General features: G+C 58.1%; 3 protein-coding genes across 4 annotated transcripts; 1 reads left to right on the forward strand and 2 right to left on the reverse strand.

Moving 5' to 3' along the window:
• Positions 1-81: 81 nt before the first annotated feature.
• PSMC3IP (PSMC3 interacting protein) lies at positions 82-3130 on the reverse strand. Of its 2 annotated transcripts, XM_080369232.1 has the most exons (8): positions 2763-3117; positions 2457-2563; positions 2288-2377; positions 2110-2221; positions 1834-1979; positions 1289-1342; positions 676-735; positions 82-578 (listed from the first exon to the last, which is right to left on the reverse strand). In XM_080369232.1, exons 1-8 carry the CDS (start codon positions 2794-2796, stop codon positions 519-521), a joined length of 663 nt encoding a protein of 220 aa, XP_080225358.1. In that variant the 5' UTR covers positions 2797-3117; the 3' UTR covers positions 82-518. The 2 variants fall into 2 exon arrangements, with proteins under 2 accessions (XP_080225358.1, XP_080225357.1); XM_080369231.1 differs by having other exon boundaries at positions 2110-2377; positions 2763-3130.
• Positions 3131-3366: 236 nt separating this feature from the next.
• On the reverse strand, positions 3367-12253 carry RETREG3 (reticulophagy regulator family member 3; the record flags this gene model as incomplete). The annotated part of the gene is given in 11 exon segments (XM_080369205.1): positions 3367-4993; positions 5505-5637; positions 5996-6075; positions 6590-6727; positions 7146-7230; positions 7946-8072; positions 9205-9235; positions 10997-11103; positions 11967-12153; positions 12156-12189; positions 12191-12253. Coding segments are annotated over 11 exon segments (1419 nt in total). The 3' UTR covers positions 3367-4559.
• Positions 12254-12352: 99 nt separating this feature from the next.
• TUBG1 (tubulin gamma 1) lies at positions 12353-20348 on the forward strand. The gene is made up of 11 exons (XM_080369196.1): positions 12353-12510; positions 12736-12848; positions 13496-13663; positions 13924-13992; positions 15204-15283; positions 15885-16011; positions 16788-16874; positions 17120-17269; positions 18588-18740; positions 19054-19215; positions 19635-20348. The coding sequence occupies exons 1-11, from the start codon at positions 12462-12464 to the stop codon at positions 19830-19832; spliced, it is 1356 nt and encodes a 451-aa protein (XP_080225322.1). The 5' UTR covers positions 12353-12461; the 3' UTR covers positions 19833-20348.
• The last annotated feature ends 404 nt before the right edge of the window (positions 20349-20752 follow it).

Raw genomic sequence — 20752 nt, forward strand, 5'->3', positions numbered from 1 at the left:
CCCCTCGGTGGCTGCGACCCAGAGCCCAAACCCTGCCCCGCCACCCTTTGAACAGAGCAAAATGCCACAGCAAAGCACAGCTGAACCGAAAGCCTGGTGTTTAATGGGTTGTGTTCTGGTGTACCACTGAGTCACGCTGCGGGAAGCAGCTGAAATACACGAAGAGCTCTGCAGCCTAAGGGGTCACTAGTTCATTCGCTTCCTTTTCTTACCAGAACACCAGGGACTCTGTAACTGCACTCGCTCACTCACAGCCTCCCCTGCACAGCCCCGTGAGGACACCCAGCCTTGACACCTCACTGCCCTGGCGGGCAGGAAAACACATTCCCTCTGCAAGTGAGAGTGAGAGGGCCCAGGGCCGAGTCGCTCCGACCACCCTTCCAGCTGCAAAGCATTTTAAAACAAACGCATATACACAGGATGAGCCCAAGCCCTGCAAAAAGAGACAAAATCAACAACCCAACAGCTGAGTCTCAGCATCAGCTCCTTCCCCCTGGGCCAAAGACTCCTTCAGTGGCTCACACAGCCGTCGGCAGCGTAACGTTGTGGTCCTCATCCGTCTCTATCCCAACCTCCTCCTGTGCAAGCACAGAGTGTCTCAGCAGGGTGGCTGCCCTGGCCCAGCAGCGCAGGCAGAGCCAGGGCTGCGGGGCAGAGCCCGGCCTCAGTACTTACAAAGAATTGCTTCTTGCTTTTGGGGTACCCCTCCAGGATGGCCTCCAGCAGCTCAGTTGCCTGGTGAGACAGGGGTGCTGTGAGGGCTGCACGATGGCCACACTGAGCTGCCAGTGACAGGTAGCCCTGCTACAGCTCTTGGGGACTGTCCCCCTTGGGGACTATCCCCCGTAGGGATGTCACAAGTCACTGCAGCTCAGGTGACAGCATGGGAGTGGCCCTCTAACACGAGGAGAGGCTGGTTTGTTTCCTGAGGACAGGCAGAGCTCTGCAGGGGCTGGTATGCTTGGGCACTGCAGCAGCACAGCCTTTTCCCAGGGGATCACCTTGGTACCCACAAGTCTTCCCCAGAACCTGCATGGCCCCAGAGACGGCACTGAGCAGGGATGGCGCAGCACTCCCTGCCCCACAGCTACGGCATTCACCCGAGGCCTCCTCACTCCACACTGCAGCAGTGGGAAGGTGCTCAGCTCCAACAGGGGCTGCTCCACAAGGTGCCAAGCAGACCCCATGTCCCCATCAGAGCGTCAGTGTCACCCAGTGTCACCACAGGACTGTCACCACCACCTCCCCGGTGCTGGCCACCCACCCCACTCCATGGCACGACCATTACCATTCGCTTCCTTCGCCGCCACTCCTTGCAGTACAGCTTCTGCTCGCTGCACACCTGCAAACAGCAACAGAACATGAGAACTGACCAAGCAGCAGCTGCCCCACGAAGCTGCCGTAAGCCCAATGCCAGGAAGCGTCTGGAGCCCACCCCACGTCCCAGCTACAGCCAACAGGTTATTTAACAGCACAAGCAGCTCATGAAGCCCCTGCGGGGACACAAACATCTCTCTGAAACGGATCACGCAAGACAGGGAAAGACAAATTGACCAAGTGGCAGGTGACCACATGAAGCAAAGGTTTGCAAGGAAGAGGCAGCTCAGGCTGTTGCCTAAAGACACCCTGAGAGTTGTCACCATCGCACATACAGCCGAGGCTCACGCAGAGGCCCTGTGGGGCAGCGCAGGGCCCACACAAGCCCCTGCCTCTCTCACATCGGTGTCAGTCTGACTGGGGATGGGTAACCTGATGCAAAGCCTGGTACAATCAACCCAGCCCTGACCCAGACTCTGCTGCTGGTGCTTGGCTCAGCCCCTGGCAGCTCTTTACCTTCTCTTTTTCTTCTGGAGTCACATGGTTGGTGGCAGACTTGATCCTCTCCAGCTTCTCTGTGTAACTTGCACAGTCCTTCCTCAATTCCTCGATCTCTCTGGCCACCTCATGGGTTGTCATGGAGCTGTTCAGCTCCTTCAGCTCTAGAAGTGAGGCACTGATCAGCAGCAGGGTCAACAGCCACGGGACCAGGGCACTGCTTCCTGTGCTCTTGGGGCCGCCAGCTGCTCCAGGTACCGGTGGGGGCTGGTTGGGTGGCCAGGGCACACTTACCGGCCTCCATTTGCCGGCAGCTTTGCTGCAGCTCCTGCACCTTGCCGGAGAGCGTGGCAATCTCCCCATCCAGGCTGCGGAGCTCTTCATCGCTGGCAGCCGGGAGCTGCTCCTGCAGTGAGGCAGGGGTCAGCGGGGCCAGGTGCCAGCAGGGCCGGGGCCCAGGCCCAGGGCTTACCTGGTCGGCAAAGTAGATCTTCTGCTTCCCGTAGGCCTTCTCACGGATACGGCCCTGCTGCGCCAGCTGCTCCAGTGCCTTCACCACGGCCTGCAGGAGGGGCACTGTCAGCCGGGCCCCTCGCCCCGGCCCGCCCTACGCCCCCGGTCCCGCTCCCGGTCCCGCTCACCGCCTTGCCCAGCCCGTGCTCCCGCTGCAGGTTGCCGAAGGCGTCCTGGGCGCTGTACGGCCGGTTCTGCTCCTGCAGGTACCGCAGCAGGACGGCGGCGGCGCCTCCTGTGGGACAGCCCGCCGGTCACCGCGGCCACCCAGGCCTGCAACGGGAGGGCGGCAGCTGCCCGGTGCCCGCCCCGGCCCCACTCCCCGCCCGGTGCCTGGTGCCCACTGCCTGCCCCGGCCCCGGCCCCGCTCCCGCTCCCGCTCCCGCTCTCCGCTCACCCGCCCGATGCCCGTTCCCCGCCCCGGCCCCGCTCACCGCCCGCAGCGGCTCCCTCGCGCCCTTTGCTCATCCTCCGACACCTCCCTCCCCGCTCCGCCCGCGGCCAGCGGCGATGACGCACTTCCGGCGCGCCGCCCGCTCCCCACCAATCAGCGAGCGGGAAAACAAACCGCCCCCGACCGGCGGGAGACCCCAGCGCAGGCCCGCGCCCGAGCCGCGCCGCTGGCAGCAGCGCCCCCCGGCGGCCCGGCCCAGCCCGTTCCCCCGGCAGCAGCGGGGCGGCCCGCGGGTCCGCCCGCCTCGGGGCACAGCGGCCTGCCCGGGTCGGCACGGGCCCGTCCGCCGGCGAAAAAGCGCTGGGCCAGGGCCGGGCGGGGGGCAGCCGGGCCGGGCGGGGGGCAGCCGGGCCGGGCGGGGGGCAGCCAGGCCGGCACCCGCCACAGCCCACAGCTCTGCCCCCCCACCAGCCAGGCGCTCGTACGGGGCAACCTGTGAGCGCCACCGCCTCGCCCGGGGCTGGGCAGCCACCCCCCCCCACCGCGGCTAAGGGCAGCCCCCCCCGGCCTGGCAGCAGCCCCCCGGCCAGTGTGAACCCCTGGCACGGCCACCGCGTGAAGGCAGGCACAGACAGACGACAGGAGCGGGTGCAGGGGTTTCCCTGATGAGGTACGCTCTTTGCTCAACAAACGCAATCGGAATCAGGTTCTATGGCTTAGAAAAGCAATGGGGAAGCTCAGCGAGGCAGAGGGCCAGGGCCGCCCGGCTGACAGAACGTCTCTCCCCTGTAGGCTGCTGGTTTGTTGAGTGACCACAACGGCCACGAACTCTTCGGTCACTGGTGGCTTGGGCCAGTGCCCCCCGCATGGCTCCCACCGCCGCTGCGCAGGGTTGGGAAGCAGCAGGCTGTCCCCAGGGCCAGCAACGGGCTGGGGGGCGCAGCTCCACCTCTTCCCTCCTCTGGAAAACCCATCCCTAGCGGTTCCGTGAGAGCTGGTGACAGGGGAAGCGCAGCATGGCCACTGCTGCGCCACCGTCCGCGCTGCACGTGTGCTGGAGGAGCACGGGGGGGGGTAGCAAAGTGTTAGTCCATTAATTTTAGGAAAGCAACACAAGAGCAGCTGCCACATGTAGATGTTCTTCGCAGGACTCTAGTCATCACAGTCGATGTCTTATTGCCATTACGTCTCTTACAAAATAGCATCACTAGAAAGCTGGAACTGGAGATGAGCGGTCATTGCAAGTACAAACATTGCGGCCGTACACCGCTGTGTCCACAACAGGAGCAAGGGGGTTGTTTCTACCCGGAGCTGGATATTGCTGGAAGAGAAGACTTGGATTCTGTGCACATTTTAGGAGTGGGGAATGGTTGTCTTAAAGACAGAATAGCATTAAAGTCCCAGACAGTAAGTCTGAGGGGAAACCAATCCCCTTCACCTGGTTACACAACAGCCCCGGAAGGCTGGCTTCAGGATTGTCCTTGGCGATGCTAAGTCGGTCTGACCGGTGGTCTCTACAGCCGCAGACACCAGATTTATTGTCTTAGGTGAGGAAGTTTGGAGCAAGCAGCATCCTGGCAGACAGTGCAGGGCAACGCATGGGTGATTGTGGAGCTATCACATCAACGCCTTTTCCCTATGAATTACCAGTGTAGTTTATTTCAAAATCCAAGCGAGGCTACAGAGTCACAAGTCACAGTGGTGTTCCCAGCCAGGACTGGCTGTCACGTCACTCATACTCACACAGGAGACAATCTAGATAACTGTGCAAGGCTTTTCCTTCCAGGATTCCCTCCACGATGTGCAACAGAAAACCAGAGGGAAGTGATGGGATTGCTTACTGGCCCCGTGAGCCAGCAGGATCCAGCTGGTTCAGCTCAGACTGATCCAGCAGTTCAAAGTCATCCCCTTCCGCATCAGTGTCCAAGTCCGAGCTGGCTGATCTGAGGTAAGTCTTTGCACCTCTCTGGGGATTGTTGCTGCATGAGGAGCCTGGCTGAGGGGCTCCTGACAGCGCAAGCTGTATCATCCCCCTGGTGACAAATCCAGCTATGTTGTTGGTAAGATTCTGTACAGATGGTAGCGCGCCGGATTCTTCCTGGTCATAAGGGAGATGCAAATCTTCTGTCAATTGTGGGCGGTAAGCCAGACTTGGGATCCCAATGCTGGTGTCATCTTCATCATCTATGCCAGTTGCTTCTGGGTTTATGGAAGGGAAGTCTGGGAGATCCCTGGCAAAAGACTCTTCTGGGTCACTGTGACCATCCAGGTCTAGAAGGAGAGAAAATGCTTTAAATACACAGTACATGCCAAACACTTCACATGCAAGGGCAGCACAGCACACAGAAGCTGGAGGCGGACTGTCTCTTGCCAGCTCCCAGACCAAATGCTCTTTAACCTCCCCACACACAGCTATTTGGGCTGCCTGCTGACCTCCCAGTTCACTGGCAAGGAATGCAGATGCTGAACCAGACACCTTCTGCCAGAGGAAAGCACCCCCTCCCAGGCTTTGTGCTGCAACCAGTACCCCTACAGCCAGAGACTGGCAGAGCTGGATCTGCCTTTGAAGAGCTGCTGTCATTACTCTACTAAAGCACCACAGGAATGAAGGAGGAAGCTCAGCTCTGAAAAAACTGGCAGTTGCTTCTCACCTTAGGTGGCGTGACAAGACATCAAACAGTTAGACCTCAAGGACAGAAGGCAATGCATCCTCCCTCCAACCTGCCACACCAGCACCTGCTCAGCATTCCACACCTTCCAGAAGCTGCCCATTTCCTCTCACCTTCTGATCCCTCTGTCAGGGGAGTCTGGCCCCTCGAAAGGTTAAACATCCCATTTTCAGTGTAGGAAACCTCAGCATCCGAATGCTCCGAGTCAGAGATGGTTAGTTCCTTGGCGACTAGAGAGTCATCCAGCTTTGAAATAGGAGATAAAGTTGAAAACATCAACACTGGAAAGCTCATTCCTGTGCCTCAAGACAGAAAATGTGATCCAGTGGCCTCCAGCTAAACCCAGCCCTCATGGGAGGCTAGCACCAGAGGCTCATTTCCCATTTTGCTGCCCAGCCTAGGAGACTGCAGTTGGTACAAGCAGCTCCGGACATCATTGAGCAAGACAGAATAAGGAAAGATCTCTCTAAAAGAACATCCTCATCTGATCTTCCATCACAGCTCAGCTTCACACTCAGCTGGATACACAGCCACACACTGCACATCCGTGCAATGCAGTGAGTTTATTCTATTCAGCCACTCTATTTCTGAGACACTTTGTTACCTTGGGACAGAATGCGGCAAGCTCCTCCTCGCTGTCACTCCCATCATCCGCAGCCTCCTGACTAAGGGATCGGCGACGCACTGCCAGAAAAGCACAATTAAAGCTTATTATTGCTGCCAGGACAGGGGTCTGTACAGGGCCAACCTTATGCCAAGCAAAAAAGCCCTAAACTGGCAAGCTGGGACACAAACAACGCGGCATGCTTTTTCCACAGCAAAGCAACGTGATCATTTCTGACTTGGGCTGCTGCAGATCTTTTGCCGAGATGAACATGTTTAGCAGCTACCTTGCAGAGAGTCCTTCCTCTTTTTTTTTCAGTGCAACTGCAATATGGAACACACAGTTCTGGCAGCTGAGAAATGGAGCAGCTCAGCACCATGAAGAACCAGCTGCTCACTGGGAAACACCTGTGGAGGCAGAGCTGCCTTGCTGCCTACCCAAAGCAGCTGCAAGTATTTGCCAAGGGCAATGGAGTGACTGTCGTGCCGTGCATGCAGCCCTATCCCACTCCAAGGCCAGGGGCTCGATTCACAGGCTGTTTCAGGTACCCAGGATCAGTGTCTGAAGGGTCAGAAACACGGTACAGAAACTTACGTTGCTTCTCCCGCTGCTTTGATATCATGTAGCCTCGAACACTGAAATCCAGCCGCTGCAGAGCTGGCTCCAGCTTCATGTACATGCGCTGCCCCAGTCTGTGGTACACAGCAAGGGGCCACAGCAGGATGAAGAGCACTGAGGTAAGTGGGAACGCTGATTAGAAGTTTGTTCAGGATGCTACTTGGCAAACATCTTGCCCATTTTGTGATGCAGTGCAACACACAGAGTATGCAAGATCTGAGTACTGAAGGCAGTGCTGCAGAAGGCTGTTAGAATTGGTGCAATCACCTCTGCCAATTTAACAAAATTGAGAGGCCATCCTACTAGTGCTCAGATCTCTGGTTACTAAGCACTCAAACGCGTTCTCTCTGGACCAGAGACCTTAGAGTCCTGGTCAAGAACCACCACATTCCAGGCAGAATGTATTATTTTAAATTTTAAAGCCATTCACACAAGCTTTCCTTTTGAGCAGAAGAGCCCCATCCATCAGACATTCAGATCCCACTCATCTCTACCCCTTTTCAAGTCTGTATTGGCACAGAGTTCTACTTACATAGCAAGTATGAGAGCAAGAGTCCAGGGATATACCGGCCCAGGACAGCCAGGAAAGTAAAGACTCCACACACTAGAAGGCAAAACTGAAGACATGGGAGACAGTGAGCTTCCAAGGTTAAACAGTGGATTCACATCGTTCTTGACCGTCTTGTTCTCTACAGATTCTAGGTCAAGTCATGAGTCTAACAGCAAATTCTTCCTAGCGTTCAACTACCCTGCTCTAGGACTAGCGCAGACACAGGAGGCATCTGGCTTCAGAGCAACAGGCAGCGGACCAAGGCCTCTTGCCTCACAATATGAGAAGCTTCCCAAAGCAGGCAGGCTTAAAGCAAAGAAGAGGTTAAAGATGACAGAACTCTTCAACATGAAAAGGACAAGGACAGTACCACTGTGTTACAGGTTCCTCTTTGCGTAAGCCTCAAAAAAAGAAGAAAAAGGGGGGGGGGGAAAGTTTGACACACTTTCTCAAACTGTTAAAATCCAGTGAGACACATGAGTTTGACAGACACTTAAAAAGCTAGAAATGTACAGAAGGAGCAGATACGTTTTTCACTTTACTAGTGCAAACAACATGCCGACACTCGTTTTTGCCTCCCTCCCTCACAACTTGATTATTCTGCTTGTGCTTTCTATTCTTCACCACCACTTAATAGCCAAGTTGTTGTGGGAGACCTCCCGCAGTAAACTCCCATGTCTGAATGCATTCAGCCAACGGTGGATGCCACCGCAAGGGGATACCGGTGGTCAGCAGAGGCTCCACACCGAACATTTTGTTTGCTGAGGTCTGCACATTCTTACCTTGCCAGGGTTTTGCCTCTTGAAAATGAAGAGATTACTTAAGAAGTTGGTCCCAGACACCCATCCTTCAGCCAAGTGGTGACAGAGTTCTGGCACTCCGAGCAGTCGAGGGTGAACATATCCCCAGCTGCAGTGAAGGTAAGAATTTGGGAACAGATATTACTGCGTTGACATCAGTGCAGAAGTCACTGGTTACAAATGCTGTCTCAGTACTGCCTTCTCTTATCCCCCAGCTGCTAAGCTTGAGAGATAAGGGTCAGCCTGCCTTTCAAAACTCCACCTTGCCAAAAGCAGCACTTCTGCACACCATTCTACAAGTGTCCCAGTTCTCCCATAGCAGCCAAGGAGCAGTAATTTCAGTCATTCAGTCTTTTGGCTTAGACTAGTTTCCATGCTACTGGAGGGAAAGGGCAGTGCAGAAGCAAATCAAGCAAATCCATCTGCTTTTTCTGCATTTATTTGGTCAACTGCAACCCCCAAGAATTCAGCATGAGGTCTACAAGCAGCCTTGTACCTTACTTAATATATTCAGTTACTCTGGAGGCATTGTCTTTGGCAAGTTCTATTAGTGCTTCTTAACTGCCAGTCACAAGTACTTGAAAATTAGGAAAAGCAATTCCTTTTGTACTTGGGCCTCTTGCAAAAAAAAAAAAAAAATCATAAAAATTGTCATTTGGCAACAGCTCAAGTGCTTTAATCGGGAGTTGAGCATCCAGTGCAGCTTGGCAGCACAGGTGGGCAGAAAGGTGTGCCCAGAGAGGAAGGTGTTATTAGCAAGACAACACCCCAGCGTTTCTTAACCCATTATTACTGCTGCCGTCAGATCATAACTATGCAGAAACAACTTCTGGAACAAGCCTATTAAACAATCCCTATCACGTCTCAGACGACTTCATTATTTTCAAATGAAATGCTCTTTTCCTGCTGTTGGAAGCCCATACATACAAAAGGAATCGCTTTTAAGGCAGCAGCTCTAACTTTAAGGGTGCGGGGGGAAGTTTTACAACACTTAAGCAAGCACTATTGAAGGCTAGTGCAAACGCAAAGGTTAAATATAACATAATGGCTTCTGGGGCAAGTCAAAAACTTGTCACAACTGCTTGACAGAGCCCAGAGCTCCATCCTCCCTTCACTAAGCAGCTCCCTTCTCCCTCTTCCTTCCTCGCTTAAAGGAGCCAACATTACAAGCATGTGCAGGTAATAATTACATGGTATCACAGCAAAGTACCAAATAGCAGAGGATTAAATTAGTTTCCTACCTCTCATTGTCTAATTCGTCAGGTCTTGCCACTAAAATATTAAGAACAGACACTACATTAGTTGCAAGGAATTTTGCCATGAGAACGCTTAGCTCTTGGGATTTAAGTAAAGCTTTAATGAGTTGGGGGGGATACCTGGAAAAGACATTAACTATAATTAAGAACCGAAGATGCATAACGCGTTTTGAAGGTGTACATGTGACAGTACAAGACTGCAAGAGGGTCTCCTTGTTGCTCCTCAGTATTTGTTGGATGTTGTCTGGAAGGCTGCTCTGGTTATGCTGACAGATAATTGCAAAAGCCACCACTTTCATCTCCCTCCCTTTCCCTGCACACACCAGATGGTGAAGGCACAACAGCTTGCTTACTGAGAGGCATCAAAGATTTAAGTCTCATGATACTTTCTCACCCAGGCTGGGATTTGAAAAGCGACCAAGGGACATACCAGTTATCCTGATAAATAAGAGATCAAGGTTATGAGGGAGCTGGACAGATACCTGCCCGTAAGTAGTAACACTCCATGACAGAGCCGGAGCCAAGCTGCTGCTTTAACCTCTTCCCAAGAACGACACAGAACACAAGGTGAAGCAGAAAGCTGGGAGTTGTACCTGCTAGTTAGTTAGAGAACCACCTCTGGGAGCATGCAAGCCATACACACGGCTTCAAAATCAACCTGTCCATGCAAAGCCAACAAAATCCTGAGCTGCTAAGAGTGGTAGTATTCATAAGTATATAAATATCATAAACGATAGACAGAACTGCTTTGTTTACTGAAAGTTTGAGACTAACTTCATTAACAGCCGCTAAGATGGCTCTCCTTTCAAAGAAATCCCTACTCAACAGCAAGGCTGCTGGGACTCATCTTTATCTTAAAACATGAAGATGGTTTACTATGGATTCTGAGGAGAAATAGACGTATTCCAATGTCCCAGTTTCGGCTGGGATAGTTAATTTTTTTCTTAGTAGCTGGCACAGTGCTGTGTTCTGGATTTAGTATGAGAATACTATCGATAACACACTGTTTCAGTTGTTGCTAAGTCGTGCTTACCCCAAATCAAGGACTTTTCCGTTTCCCAGGCTCTGCCAGCGAAGAGGTGCACAAGAAGCCAGGAGGGAGCACAGCCAGGACAGCTGACCAGAACTAGCCAAAGGGCTATTCCATACAGTAGAACGTCATGCTTGGTATATAAACTGGGGGGAGCTGGCTGAGGGCCACCAATCGCTACTGGGGGAGCCTGGCTGGGCACTGGTCAGCGGGGAATGAGCAACTGTGTTGTGCATCAGTTGTTGTTTTCCCTCTCCTCTTTGTTATAATTTTTTTTTTAATTTCAGTTATTAAACCACCTTATCTCAATCCATGGTGTTTACGTTTTTCTGATTCTCCTCTCCATCCCACCGGCAGGGGCAGGGAGCAAGCGAGCAGCTGCGTCTCATGCTTAGCTGCTGGCTGGGGTTAAACCACAACATGCACTTCAATTTTCACTCTTGTACCAAATGCTCGGAAGGTGAATCACTGCTTCCAAACCTGCACTTGTTCACGTACACCACATCTTTCAAGATTACGAGACAAATACCAGTGTGACAAGCATGAAAAGGTTGTCTTATGTTTATGTAGGTAAGGATTTTCCAACTCTAGGAAGCACATGCCTACAGTACTCTTGCCTGCTTCTAGACTCACGAAGCAAAAGAGACATGATTTTAACTATTTAACTCCAGATGGTGCAGAACCTGTACCTGTGGGGCTAAAAGCAGTGCTTAATTTGCTGCTGTCAACTCAAATGTTGCAACTTACCTGCAATTTCAGGCCAGATTTTGTTCTTCCACTGATCTAGACAAACTACTACTATGAGGGTAAATGCAACCAGGAACAGCAAGCGAAGAGAAGTCAGAGCAAAAAACCTATGGGGAAGAAATTAAGAAATCGGTACCGACCAGATCCATGCAACACACACAAAAGGGGTAACACGAACTAACTCAAAACGAAATCAGTCGCTCAGTAAGAGTTATAGCCAGAGAAAAGCAAGCAAGTGCTAATCAGCCAGCACCCAGCCTGCCTGCACTGCCTGGCGGGGAACTTATCAGGCAGCCGCGGTCAGGTCGCTTTGGGGACCCTGATCTGCTCGTGTCATTTCTAGCCCAACAGCCCCACTTTACAGCTCACCTGTTGGAGGCAAGGGAACCTGCCGCCCTGCCTCCACCGCTCACACAACGCTTGGGGTTTTGCTCGTTAGTTTTATGCTTTCAGAGAACGAGGAAAACACGCCAAAAGCTCAAGCAGACGCCGGCACTTCCAGGTTCCTTCTCAGCTGCTGAAACAGGCCACGAGCTGGAGCCCTCAGGTCACCCGTGGGGGTCCCACCGCCCACCGGGGCCGCTCCCGGCCCGTGCGAGGGGACCGGGCTGCCCGGCGGAGGGGCCGTTCCTGCCTGGAGAACCGGCTCGCCAGGCCCCGGGAGAAGGAGAGCGAGCGGCCCCGAGTGCGCCCCGCGGCTGCCCGGCCGCTGGTGCCCTCCGAGCGCCCACTCGAGGGGCGCCGCCGCGGGGGGCCGGGGGGCCAGCCCAGCCCGGCGCGTTCCTGCCTCTCCGGAGCCCAGCCGGGCCGCCCGCCGCCGCCGTAAGGGGCCCGGCCAGGACGCGCCTCCCGACACCGGGGGCCGCTCCGCCGCCCGGCGGTCCCACAGAGGAGCGGCCCCGAGCCCCTCCGGTGCGGCCCGCCCGCCGCCCCGCCAGCCGCGGCCCGGGCCCCGCCGCCGCCCGCTCACCAGAAGAGGCCGTGCGCCGCCGCCCACCACAGCGCGCTGCGGCCCGGCCGCTCCCACACCAGCGCGGCCTGCGCGGCGCTCAGCAGCGGCTCGTAGGGCCCCAGGCGGCCCCGCAGCGCCGCGCTCAGCTCCTGCACCCGCCGCTGCCGCTCGCCGGGCCGCGCCGCCGCCGCCGCCATGGCTCCCTCACGGCATCAACATCCGGCCGCCCAGCGCGCGCACACGGTCACCACCGACATGGCGGCCCCCGCTGCCGGGGGCTGCAGGGGAGCGCTGGGCGCCGCCATCTTGGCGCAAGCGCAGTCGCCGCCGGCTGCCGATGCGCAGGCGCGTTGCCCAGGGTGCCGCGAGGGGCGGGGCCAGCGGCGCCGTCCCGGAAGTGCGCGGTGCGCGTGCGCAGTGTGGTTGGCGCCGGGCGGGAGAGGCAGCGGGGGAGCCGGGCGGGAGAGCGGAGCCGAGCCAAGCCGAGCCGAGCCGAGCCGAGCTCCGGCCGCCATGCCGCGGGAGATCATCACCTTGCAGCTGGGCCAGTGCGGCAACCAGAGTGAGTACGCGCCCGGGGCCGGCGGCGACGGGGACGAGCCAGGGGAGCGCGCGCCGGGCGGGGTCGGGATGCTGGGGGCAAGGGGGGTGGCGGGGGCGTGGTCTGCTGGCGGGGGCGGGGGTCTAATTGAGGGGGCGTGGTCTGACGGAGGGGGGCGGGGTCTGCCGGCCTCGGGATGCTCCGGGCTCTGCTCCGGCCTGGCCCCGCTGACCGCGGCCCCCGCAGTCGGCTTCGAGTTCTGGAAGCAGCTCTGCGCCGAGCACGGCATCAGCCCCGAGGGCATCGTGGAGGAGTTCGCCACCGAGGGCACCGACCGCAAGGACGTCTTCTTCTACCAGGTACTGACCGTCCCTGCCCAGCCCCTCCCCAGCCCCTGTCCCTGCCTCAGCCCCTGCCCCTGCCCTCCCAGCCCCTGGCACACAGGTCAGGCACGCTGCACTTCAGGGTGTTCCTGCCCTCGTCGCTGGGTTGATCCGTGCCCTGATGAAGGCCAGCAGGGCTGTCTGTGACTGCTGCAGCCCGCTCCACCAACCCCCCCTCCGGGTCAGGGACCGGTGGGCTGACGCTGACCCCAGGCTGGTTTGAGTGGTAGCCCCAGCCACATGCTCCTGCCGAGCCGCACGCTGCCAGGGCTCCTGCCTGCACTCCAGTTTCTGGAAATGGATGTGTTGTGGAGGCAGGAACGCGAGGCGGAGGCTGCTATAGATACTACCTTACATAACGCTGCGAGTGCAAGCCCGTTAGGGGCGAGCCACCCCCCCTCCACCTGCCCAGCCATCGGGACATGCTGTGGGGCTCGGAAAAGATGCTGTGTTACAGACAAGCTGTACATAACACGTTTCTCTTCCTCCTCTTCCCTGCCAGGCGCTGGCTGTGCCGCGCTGTCCCATGGCCAGGGGGTGGCACACGCACTTGCAGTTCCTCTTGCAGTAAGAAGCCGTTGGGAGCTGCAACTGCATCGTGACCTTCCTGCTCCCTGTTAAAGGCAGACGATGAGCACTACATCCCGCGAGCTGTGCTGCTGGACCTGGAGCCCCGAGTTATCCACTCCATCCTGAACTCTCCTTACGCCAACCTGTACAACCCAGAGAACATCTACCTGTCTGAGCACGGAGGGGGAGCTGGGAACAACTGGGCCAGCGGCTTTTCGCAGGTAACAGCTCTAGTGCTCCTGGGTGCCAACACGGGTCAGCTTGTTGGGCGTGAGGCTTTAGCATGGCTTTCTTATCTCAGGCTCAGTCCGTGGTTTCTGAAGAATACTTTGTCATTCAGCAGGGATTTACGCCCGACCTTCTGTGACACCCTGAGTGCAGGGTCACACTGTCGGTCTGACTTGGCTTCACACCAGGCTTGAGGAGCTCTTCTGCATTTTGTGTGGGAAAGGAACAAAATCTGGTCTGGTCTCTCTTGCAGGGAGAAAAAATTCACGAAGATATTTTTGATATAATAGACAGAGAGGCTGATGGGAGCGACAGTTTGGAGGTAAGTAAATCCGTGGATTTGGATATGGTTGCCCTGCTTGGTGTTTTCTGAGCCAGGCTGCTCTTTTATAAGGTCGAGCTCAGCTCTCTGGTGTATACAGACTTGCACAACTTGCTTCTTGGTGCTGAGTAGAGAACACGCAGAGATGGGAACTACGGAAAGGTCTTCCCCACCACTACTGCTTCTGCCAGGCTTCCCTAGAAACCCTCCTACTGTTTGCTCAGCGGGGCATTTTTCTGCCCCAATTACTGCTTACATTGGGCATATCCCGCAGGATACAGTCTGCAGGAAGAGTTCCAGGCATTATGGTGCTTTTTCCTTTCCCTGTTCCACCTCCCTCACGTGGCTTTCCCTCATGTCAGCTGAAGCAGGACACAACACCGCTTGTCCCCCAGGGAGGGCTGTGCTGGGACAAGGCACCTGCTGCCCCTCTGCCTGCAGCAGAAGAGGGAGCCACGGGCTGCTGGCAAGAAGGTGTTTAGACCCAAAGTTGCTGAGTGCTTTGAAATCCACAGGAGTGCAGGCAGCTGCAGCTTCATTTTCCCTCCAGCTGGGTTAGAGGGGCACCAGGGGTACCCACAGCTCTTCAGTTGCTTTGCCGTGTGCCTCTGGCAGGAGCTTGGCCACAGCCTGTGTAAACCCATTTCTTGTGCGTAGACAGACACAGGGGCTCCCTGGTGTTTGTGTCAGGCTGTCACATAGCAACAGGGGAAGGGAAAATGTTGTAAAATAAGCTGGCAGAAGATCCAAGAGCCTGTTGTGGGACCTGTGGCAGGTGGGAGCTGCCCTGAAGTCAGGCAGAGGGAGTTTGGCCTCGGGCACTCTAAAAGGAGGGGAATGGCATGGAGGACCTGGGGAAAGGGCTGAGACTGTGTACCTCTGCTCGGTATGACCGACTGCACCCTGAAGGTGACATTGGAGCCATTCTGAAATCTTTTCTGGGGTGGGAGGAATCCAGCAGGCTCCTGAGCAGAAGTTGCAGTGCGGTGGGTGCAGAGACATGGATTCCAGCAGTGGCCTGAGGAGCACGTGGCTGTCGCTGTGGTCTGGAGGAGCCAGGGCTCACCTCTGCTCCCTGCCCTCGGTTGTCACAGGGGGAGTTCTCGCCCTGGCTGGCCGGTCTCTGCTGGAGGTGGCGCCGGGTGGCTTTGCTCTGCCAGCTCCTGGGGCTGAGCTGCACCTTGAGCTGCCTGCATTCCGCTTCCTTCCAGGGGTTTGTGCTCTGCCACTCCATTGCTGGTGGAACGGGCTCTGGGCTGGGCTCGTACCTTCTGGAGAGACTGAATGACAGGTGAGTATTCAGCCTTGTCCCCTTCCCTCACGGCAGAGTCTGGCCCAGCCTGGGCTCCCTGCCAAAGCCGGGAGCTGGAGAGCTGACTCAGAGCCACCGCCCCCACCCAAACACTGCCTTGTGCAATCCCTGGCACGCTGCCTGGGCAAGGGATGGCTCCTGATATGCCTGGGGACATCAGAGGCTCTGCAAGTGGACTTGTGCTGTCCAAACTCTGCCTTCCCTCAGCCATTCTTATCAGGCAGATGCTTTCTGACACCCTGGCTCTGTAGGGGAGGGTGGGAGGCTCTAGCTGTGGGCTCTGAGCTGCCACCTCTGCCTGTTCCAGCTTGCAGCCTCTCGAAAAGGCTTGCAGGCAGCTGCTTCATCAGCCTGCGGATGGCTCAGCCTCGCCTGTAGCTCCGTCTGGCAGCCTGCTCCCGTACTGCTGGGGTAGGCACTGCTGGGACAAATTCTCTCCCTCCCTGGGAGCTGACTCTGGCATGCAGCGCTGGTGACTCACTGCTGTCCTGAGCCCTGGAGACTGCAAAGGGAGCTGGTGGGAGGAGAGAGTGCTGGCTTGGTGGTGTTAACCCTTGAGGTGGCTGTGCTTTCGACCCAGGTATCCCAAGAAGCTAGTGGAGACCTACTCGGTTTTCCCAAACCAGGATGAGATGAGTGATGTTGTCGTGCAGCCGTACAACTCTCTGCTGACGTTGAAGAGGCTGACTCAGAACGCTGACTGCGTGGTAAGGGTCCCGCTGCGTGTCGGGCCAGCAGTGCAGCCAGCTCCTGGGTGGCAGCCCTGTCCCCAGCCGCTCAAAGCCACAGCCTTTGCTGGGGCAAGTGCTGTAGCTGTGTGGAACAGGCGCCGCTGCAGCATGCCGTGTGCCTCGAAGCCCCAAGCGCAGTAGCGAGCACACCCCCATACCGAAGGACTGAGCCGATGTAGTGGCTCTAGGGACAAGGAATCTGCCCTAACCCCTGCTAAAGTGTCCGGCTTGGCATTTCTGCCTCCGGGATCCAGCAGATTCTTCTCGTGACAGCGAGGACTGGCTGTGCTTCCTCAGCGTAGCTGCGCTGTGGCCTTCTGCTTGAACTCGATTCCAGCATCGCTTTCAGCGCCCGCGAGCCCCAGCCAGGCAGCATCTTCATCCCGCACTGGGGCCTTCGGTCAGGTCCTAACCGAGACGCTGCCCGTCCCTCCCAGTTTATCTGTGCGTGGGGCAGGCCAGGAGGTGCTGCGCCAGAGCTGGTGGGGCTGAAGGTGGCTGCGAGGTGCTGGCCCAGAGGCAGCGCTCTTTGCAAGAGCACTGGGGAGCACAGCCAAGATGTGAGGGAAGAGCTTCCATTGACAGTGTCAGTTACGCTCCACAGATGAGTCAGCTCGTGGTTTCAAGTGTCTGCCACCTGCCGCGGAGGGCTGTGCCGGGGCCGGTGCTGGGTGAGCCGGTGCCCTGGGACACGTGGCCACGACTGCCCTTCCTCAGGCTGCCTCTTCACAAAGCCACTTTTTCTCTTGCAGGTGGTTCTGGACAACACAGCCTTGAATCGGATCGCGACAGACCGGCTGCACATTCAGAACCCGTCGTTCTCTCAGATCAACCAGCTGGTGAGAAGGGTCCTTCGCTCCCTTCGGAGAAGGTGGCGTGGGGCTTCCCCGCTGCCTTCCATTGGGTCTGAGCCTGCTCTGTGGGCTGGGCGCGGTGGTGGGCAGCCTGGAACTGTCAATGAGGGTCCTCTGCCCTTCCCGGGGGGGGTGCTCCAGCTTCCCCTGCCCTGGCTGGGTGAAGCAGGTGTTGAACGTGCTGTGGGACAGTGCGCTGACAGAGATGCTGACCCCATCCTCTCCCCCAGGTCTCCACCATCATGTCTGCCAGCACCACCACGCTCAGGTATCCCGGGTACATGAACAACGACCTGATCGGGCTGATCGCCTCGCTGATCCCCACCCCCCGGCTGCACTTCCTCATGACCGGCTACACGCCACTCACCACCGACCAGTCGGTAAGGCAGCCCCAGTCGGTAAAGCAGCCTGCCAGGCATCCTCCCCCGAGGGCAGGAGGAGCTGCCGTGCTCACCTGGTAACATCAGTCGGTCCCACGGTCTTGGTGTGAGCTGTAATTGCGTGTTCCACATCCCAGGCCCGTGTGCCTGCACCGCGTGACAGCCACGTGTGATATGAATCAGACTTGAGCAGGCGCTTGTGCTTGTGCTGGGCTCCCTGCTGCATATATCAGAATGGCTGCGGCAGCTATGGGAGAGCCGACAATGCCTGATCTGACAAAAACCACCCTTAGAAATGATCGGAGGGAGCTCAGCAAAGCGGCCCTGCCCGTCCTGCCAGCCCAGTGGGCCACTGGCCCGCACCGTTTGGGTCAGAACACTTGATCATTGTCATTCCGAGCCTGATCGTGGGCTCCAGGCAATCAGCCCCTTCCTGTGGCTTGGATCTGTGTTCTGGGAGGGGATTGCCACCCCTCAACCGCATCGAACAGCACAGATCGTCTTCAGCTCATCCCCACGCAGTGCCCCCTCAGCCCCCCGGGTGAGAACAGGGCAGTTGTGTCCGGAGGGGCACTCACCTGCGCTGGCCGCGTCTCGGTTCTGCTGGGAGCTAACAGCTGCTCTTCTCCTCTCGCCGTGTGCATTTCCTCAGGATGTTACTCAGAGAAGCAAATCTGAAAAACTGCTGGCTCTGAAAAGGGTATCGAGCGTGTGATCTGTCCTCCCAGGGAGGAGTGTGGGGAGGGCTCAGCCAGCAGCTCAGACGGTGCCTGGAGCAGGGCTGCCACACTGCCGAGCCATCCTGCCTGCGGGCGCTCCTCCGGCTGCCCGCCCTGGCTCTGGCCCCCTTGGCAGGCAGCAGCTGGGCAAAGCCCCCGCTGGCAGTCGGGGGCTGCAGTGGCCAGTTTGCCCACGGGCTTAGTGCAGGGCGAGGTGGGGAGGGGGTGCAGCAGGCTGTCCTCCAGCCCTGCTCCTTGCCTTGGCAGTGGAATAGGACAGCAGTTTGACAGCGACAACACACATGTCCCCTGTCAGCTGAGCTTCGCCCCCAGCCCCTGCTGTGCTGCTGGAGGGGGCAGCTCACCGTCCCTCACCGTGTGCTGGAGCCTCTGCCAACGCTCCGATTCTCAGCCTGGCTGTGCCTGTTGTGTGACTTTGGGATTTCCCTGCCCTGCATGTGACTTCGCATGTGGCCCCATCCCCAGGGCAAGGGCTTCTCCGTCCAGCTGCCCTCCGCTTCTGTGTGTGTGTGCAGGGCAGCGGGGAGGGCAAGAGGGCAGTACGCCTGCTCCCTCTGACCCCTGGCTGGCATTTGCAGGTGGCCAGCGTGAGGAAAACCACAGTCCTGGATGTGATGAGAAGATTGCTGCAGCCTAAAAACGTGATGGTGTCCACAGGACGAGACCGGCAGACCAACCACTGCTACATCGCCATCCTCAACATCATCCAGGGGGAGGTGGATCCCACGCAGGTGAGCTCCCATGGCTGTTTCAGATGCTGATGGCAATGGCATGGCCTGACAGGGAAGGGCACAGTCACTGTCTTCCTGCGTGGGGGTCCTGGGGTGAGACTGAGGGGTGCCTGAGAACTGCCTCCCGAATTGCTTCTGTGTGGCCGCGTGGAAAAGCCACTAGTCCCTTGCCATGAGGAGCCTCCCTGCCGGCCGTTTGCTAAAATCCGCCTTCCTGGGGCTGTATTTCCTGCGTGGAGCAGCTCCTGGCTCTGCACGGACCAGGCCGCTTTGCCCATCCCCCTGCTGCCCCTTGCTGTTCTCACCCCGCCAGGTTCACAAGAGTCTGCAGCGGATCCGGGAGAGGAAACTGGCCAACTTCATCCCCTGGGGTCCTGCCAGCATCCAGGTGGCTTTGTCCCGCAAGTCCCCGTACCTGCCGTCCGCACACCGTGTCAGCGGCCTCATGATGGCAAACCACACCAACATCTCCTCGGTGAGTGCCTTCCCTCTACACAGCACTGGGACCCCACGGCTGCAGTGCTGGGGTCCTTTCAGTTGTAAATGGATCTTCTCTGGGACTGGCGCCTTCCACGGAGGGCCCTGCAGACAGGAGGAGGGTGGGCAGCTCCCGGCTCTGGTCTGGGGTCCTGCTGGTCCTGCTGCACCCCTCGTGCCCTTTTCCCAGCGTCAGGCTGCAGCGGGACTCCTTTCTCCCAGGCCAAAGGCAGCCTCGGAAGCATGAGCTGATCCCGAGTGCTGGCTGGGTGCAGGGTAGCAGCTACCGCGCTGCCAGGCTGGGGCAGGCTGCCTGCCTCCTCCGAGGCAGCAGCCTGAGGGGTCGGCCCCCCCACCCCCACCCCACGGGGACCCCCAGGGAGCTCTGTCCCATCTGACCGCTGCACCGCTCTCCAGCTGTTTGAGCGGACGTGCCGGCAGTACGACAAGCTGCGCAAACGGGAGGCTTTCCTGGAGCAGTTCCGCAAGGAGGACATCTTCAAGGACAACTTCGATGAGCTGGACAACTCCCGGGAGATCGTGCAGCAGCTCATCGACGAATACCACGCGGCCACGCGCCCCGACTACATCTCCTGGGGCACGCAGGAGCAGTGAGTGCCCTGCCAGGGGGTGGGAGGGTCCCACGGCCACCTCCACGCACGCCGGCAGGGCTCGTCTCTGCTGCGCCCACGTTTCGCACCCCTCGGCGCTGCCCGGCCGCGGTGGAGCCGTCACCCCAGCTGCACACACACGCTGCACTCCTCAGCGGGAGCGGCTCTGCAGGGAGCAGCATGGCCCCTGAAGACCCTTGGCGGGGGACAGCCTCCGCTCCACCACGTGCCCTGGCCCAGGACGGGACTGGGGCAGCTGCACGCTGTGCTGGTAGGGAACCTCCGCCCGTGGGAGCAACGCTCGCTCGGAGGAGGATGAGAGCGAACCCGGGGGCTTGGAACAGGCCTGGCCTGAAGAGTTGGGTGCCGACCCCGGTGGCCAAAGGCTCTGTGTGGCTGAGCTAGTCCTCGCCCTGGGCAGGAGCCTTGTTCCTCCTTTGCCAGATCAGGCCTGGGGCACAGGATGTTATCTATATTTTTGTAGGTTATTTTGCTTTAATAAAGGCTGTTCCTGCACTGACGCTGCCTGCACGGCTCCTGGAGCGAGCTGCCAGGCAGGGAAGCAGCTGGAGATGCTGCCAGGGCCAGTGCTCGCCTTGCCCAGGTGGCCAGCCCGGCTGTGCAGCCATGGCCCAGCAGCATCCCAGCTCGGCGGGAGCACTGAACCGGGGCTGCTCCCCTGCACGTCCCCGTGGTGCGCAGGGCCAGCCCTGCCCCAGCTGGCAGCGTGCTGTCTGGGCCCCGGGCGGTGCTGGGCGCCTGCTTCGGCAGAGCCAGAAATACTGGAAGGACTTGCCGGCACGGCTGACCAGGGACCCGAGCCGGCACCACCCTGCCAGCCCTGCCCGCAAAGCACACGGTGCCCGCAGAGCACGTGGTGCCCGCATCGCTGTTTCACAGGGGTGAGGTGCTGCACAGGAGAGG

Source organism: Falco punctatus (genome assembly GCF_963210335.1).
Source record: "Falco punctatus genome assembly, chromosome: 19".
Taxonomy (NCBI): Eukaryota; Metazoa; Chordata; class Aves; order Falconiformes; family Falconidae; genus Falco; species Falco punctatus.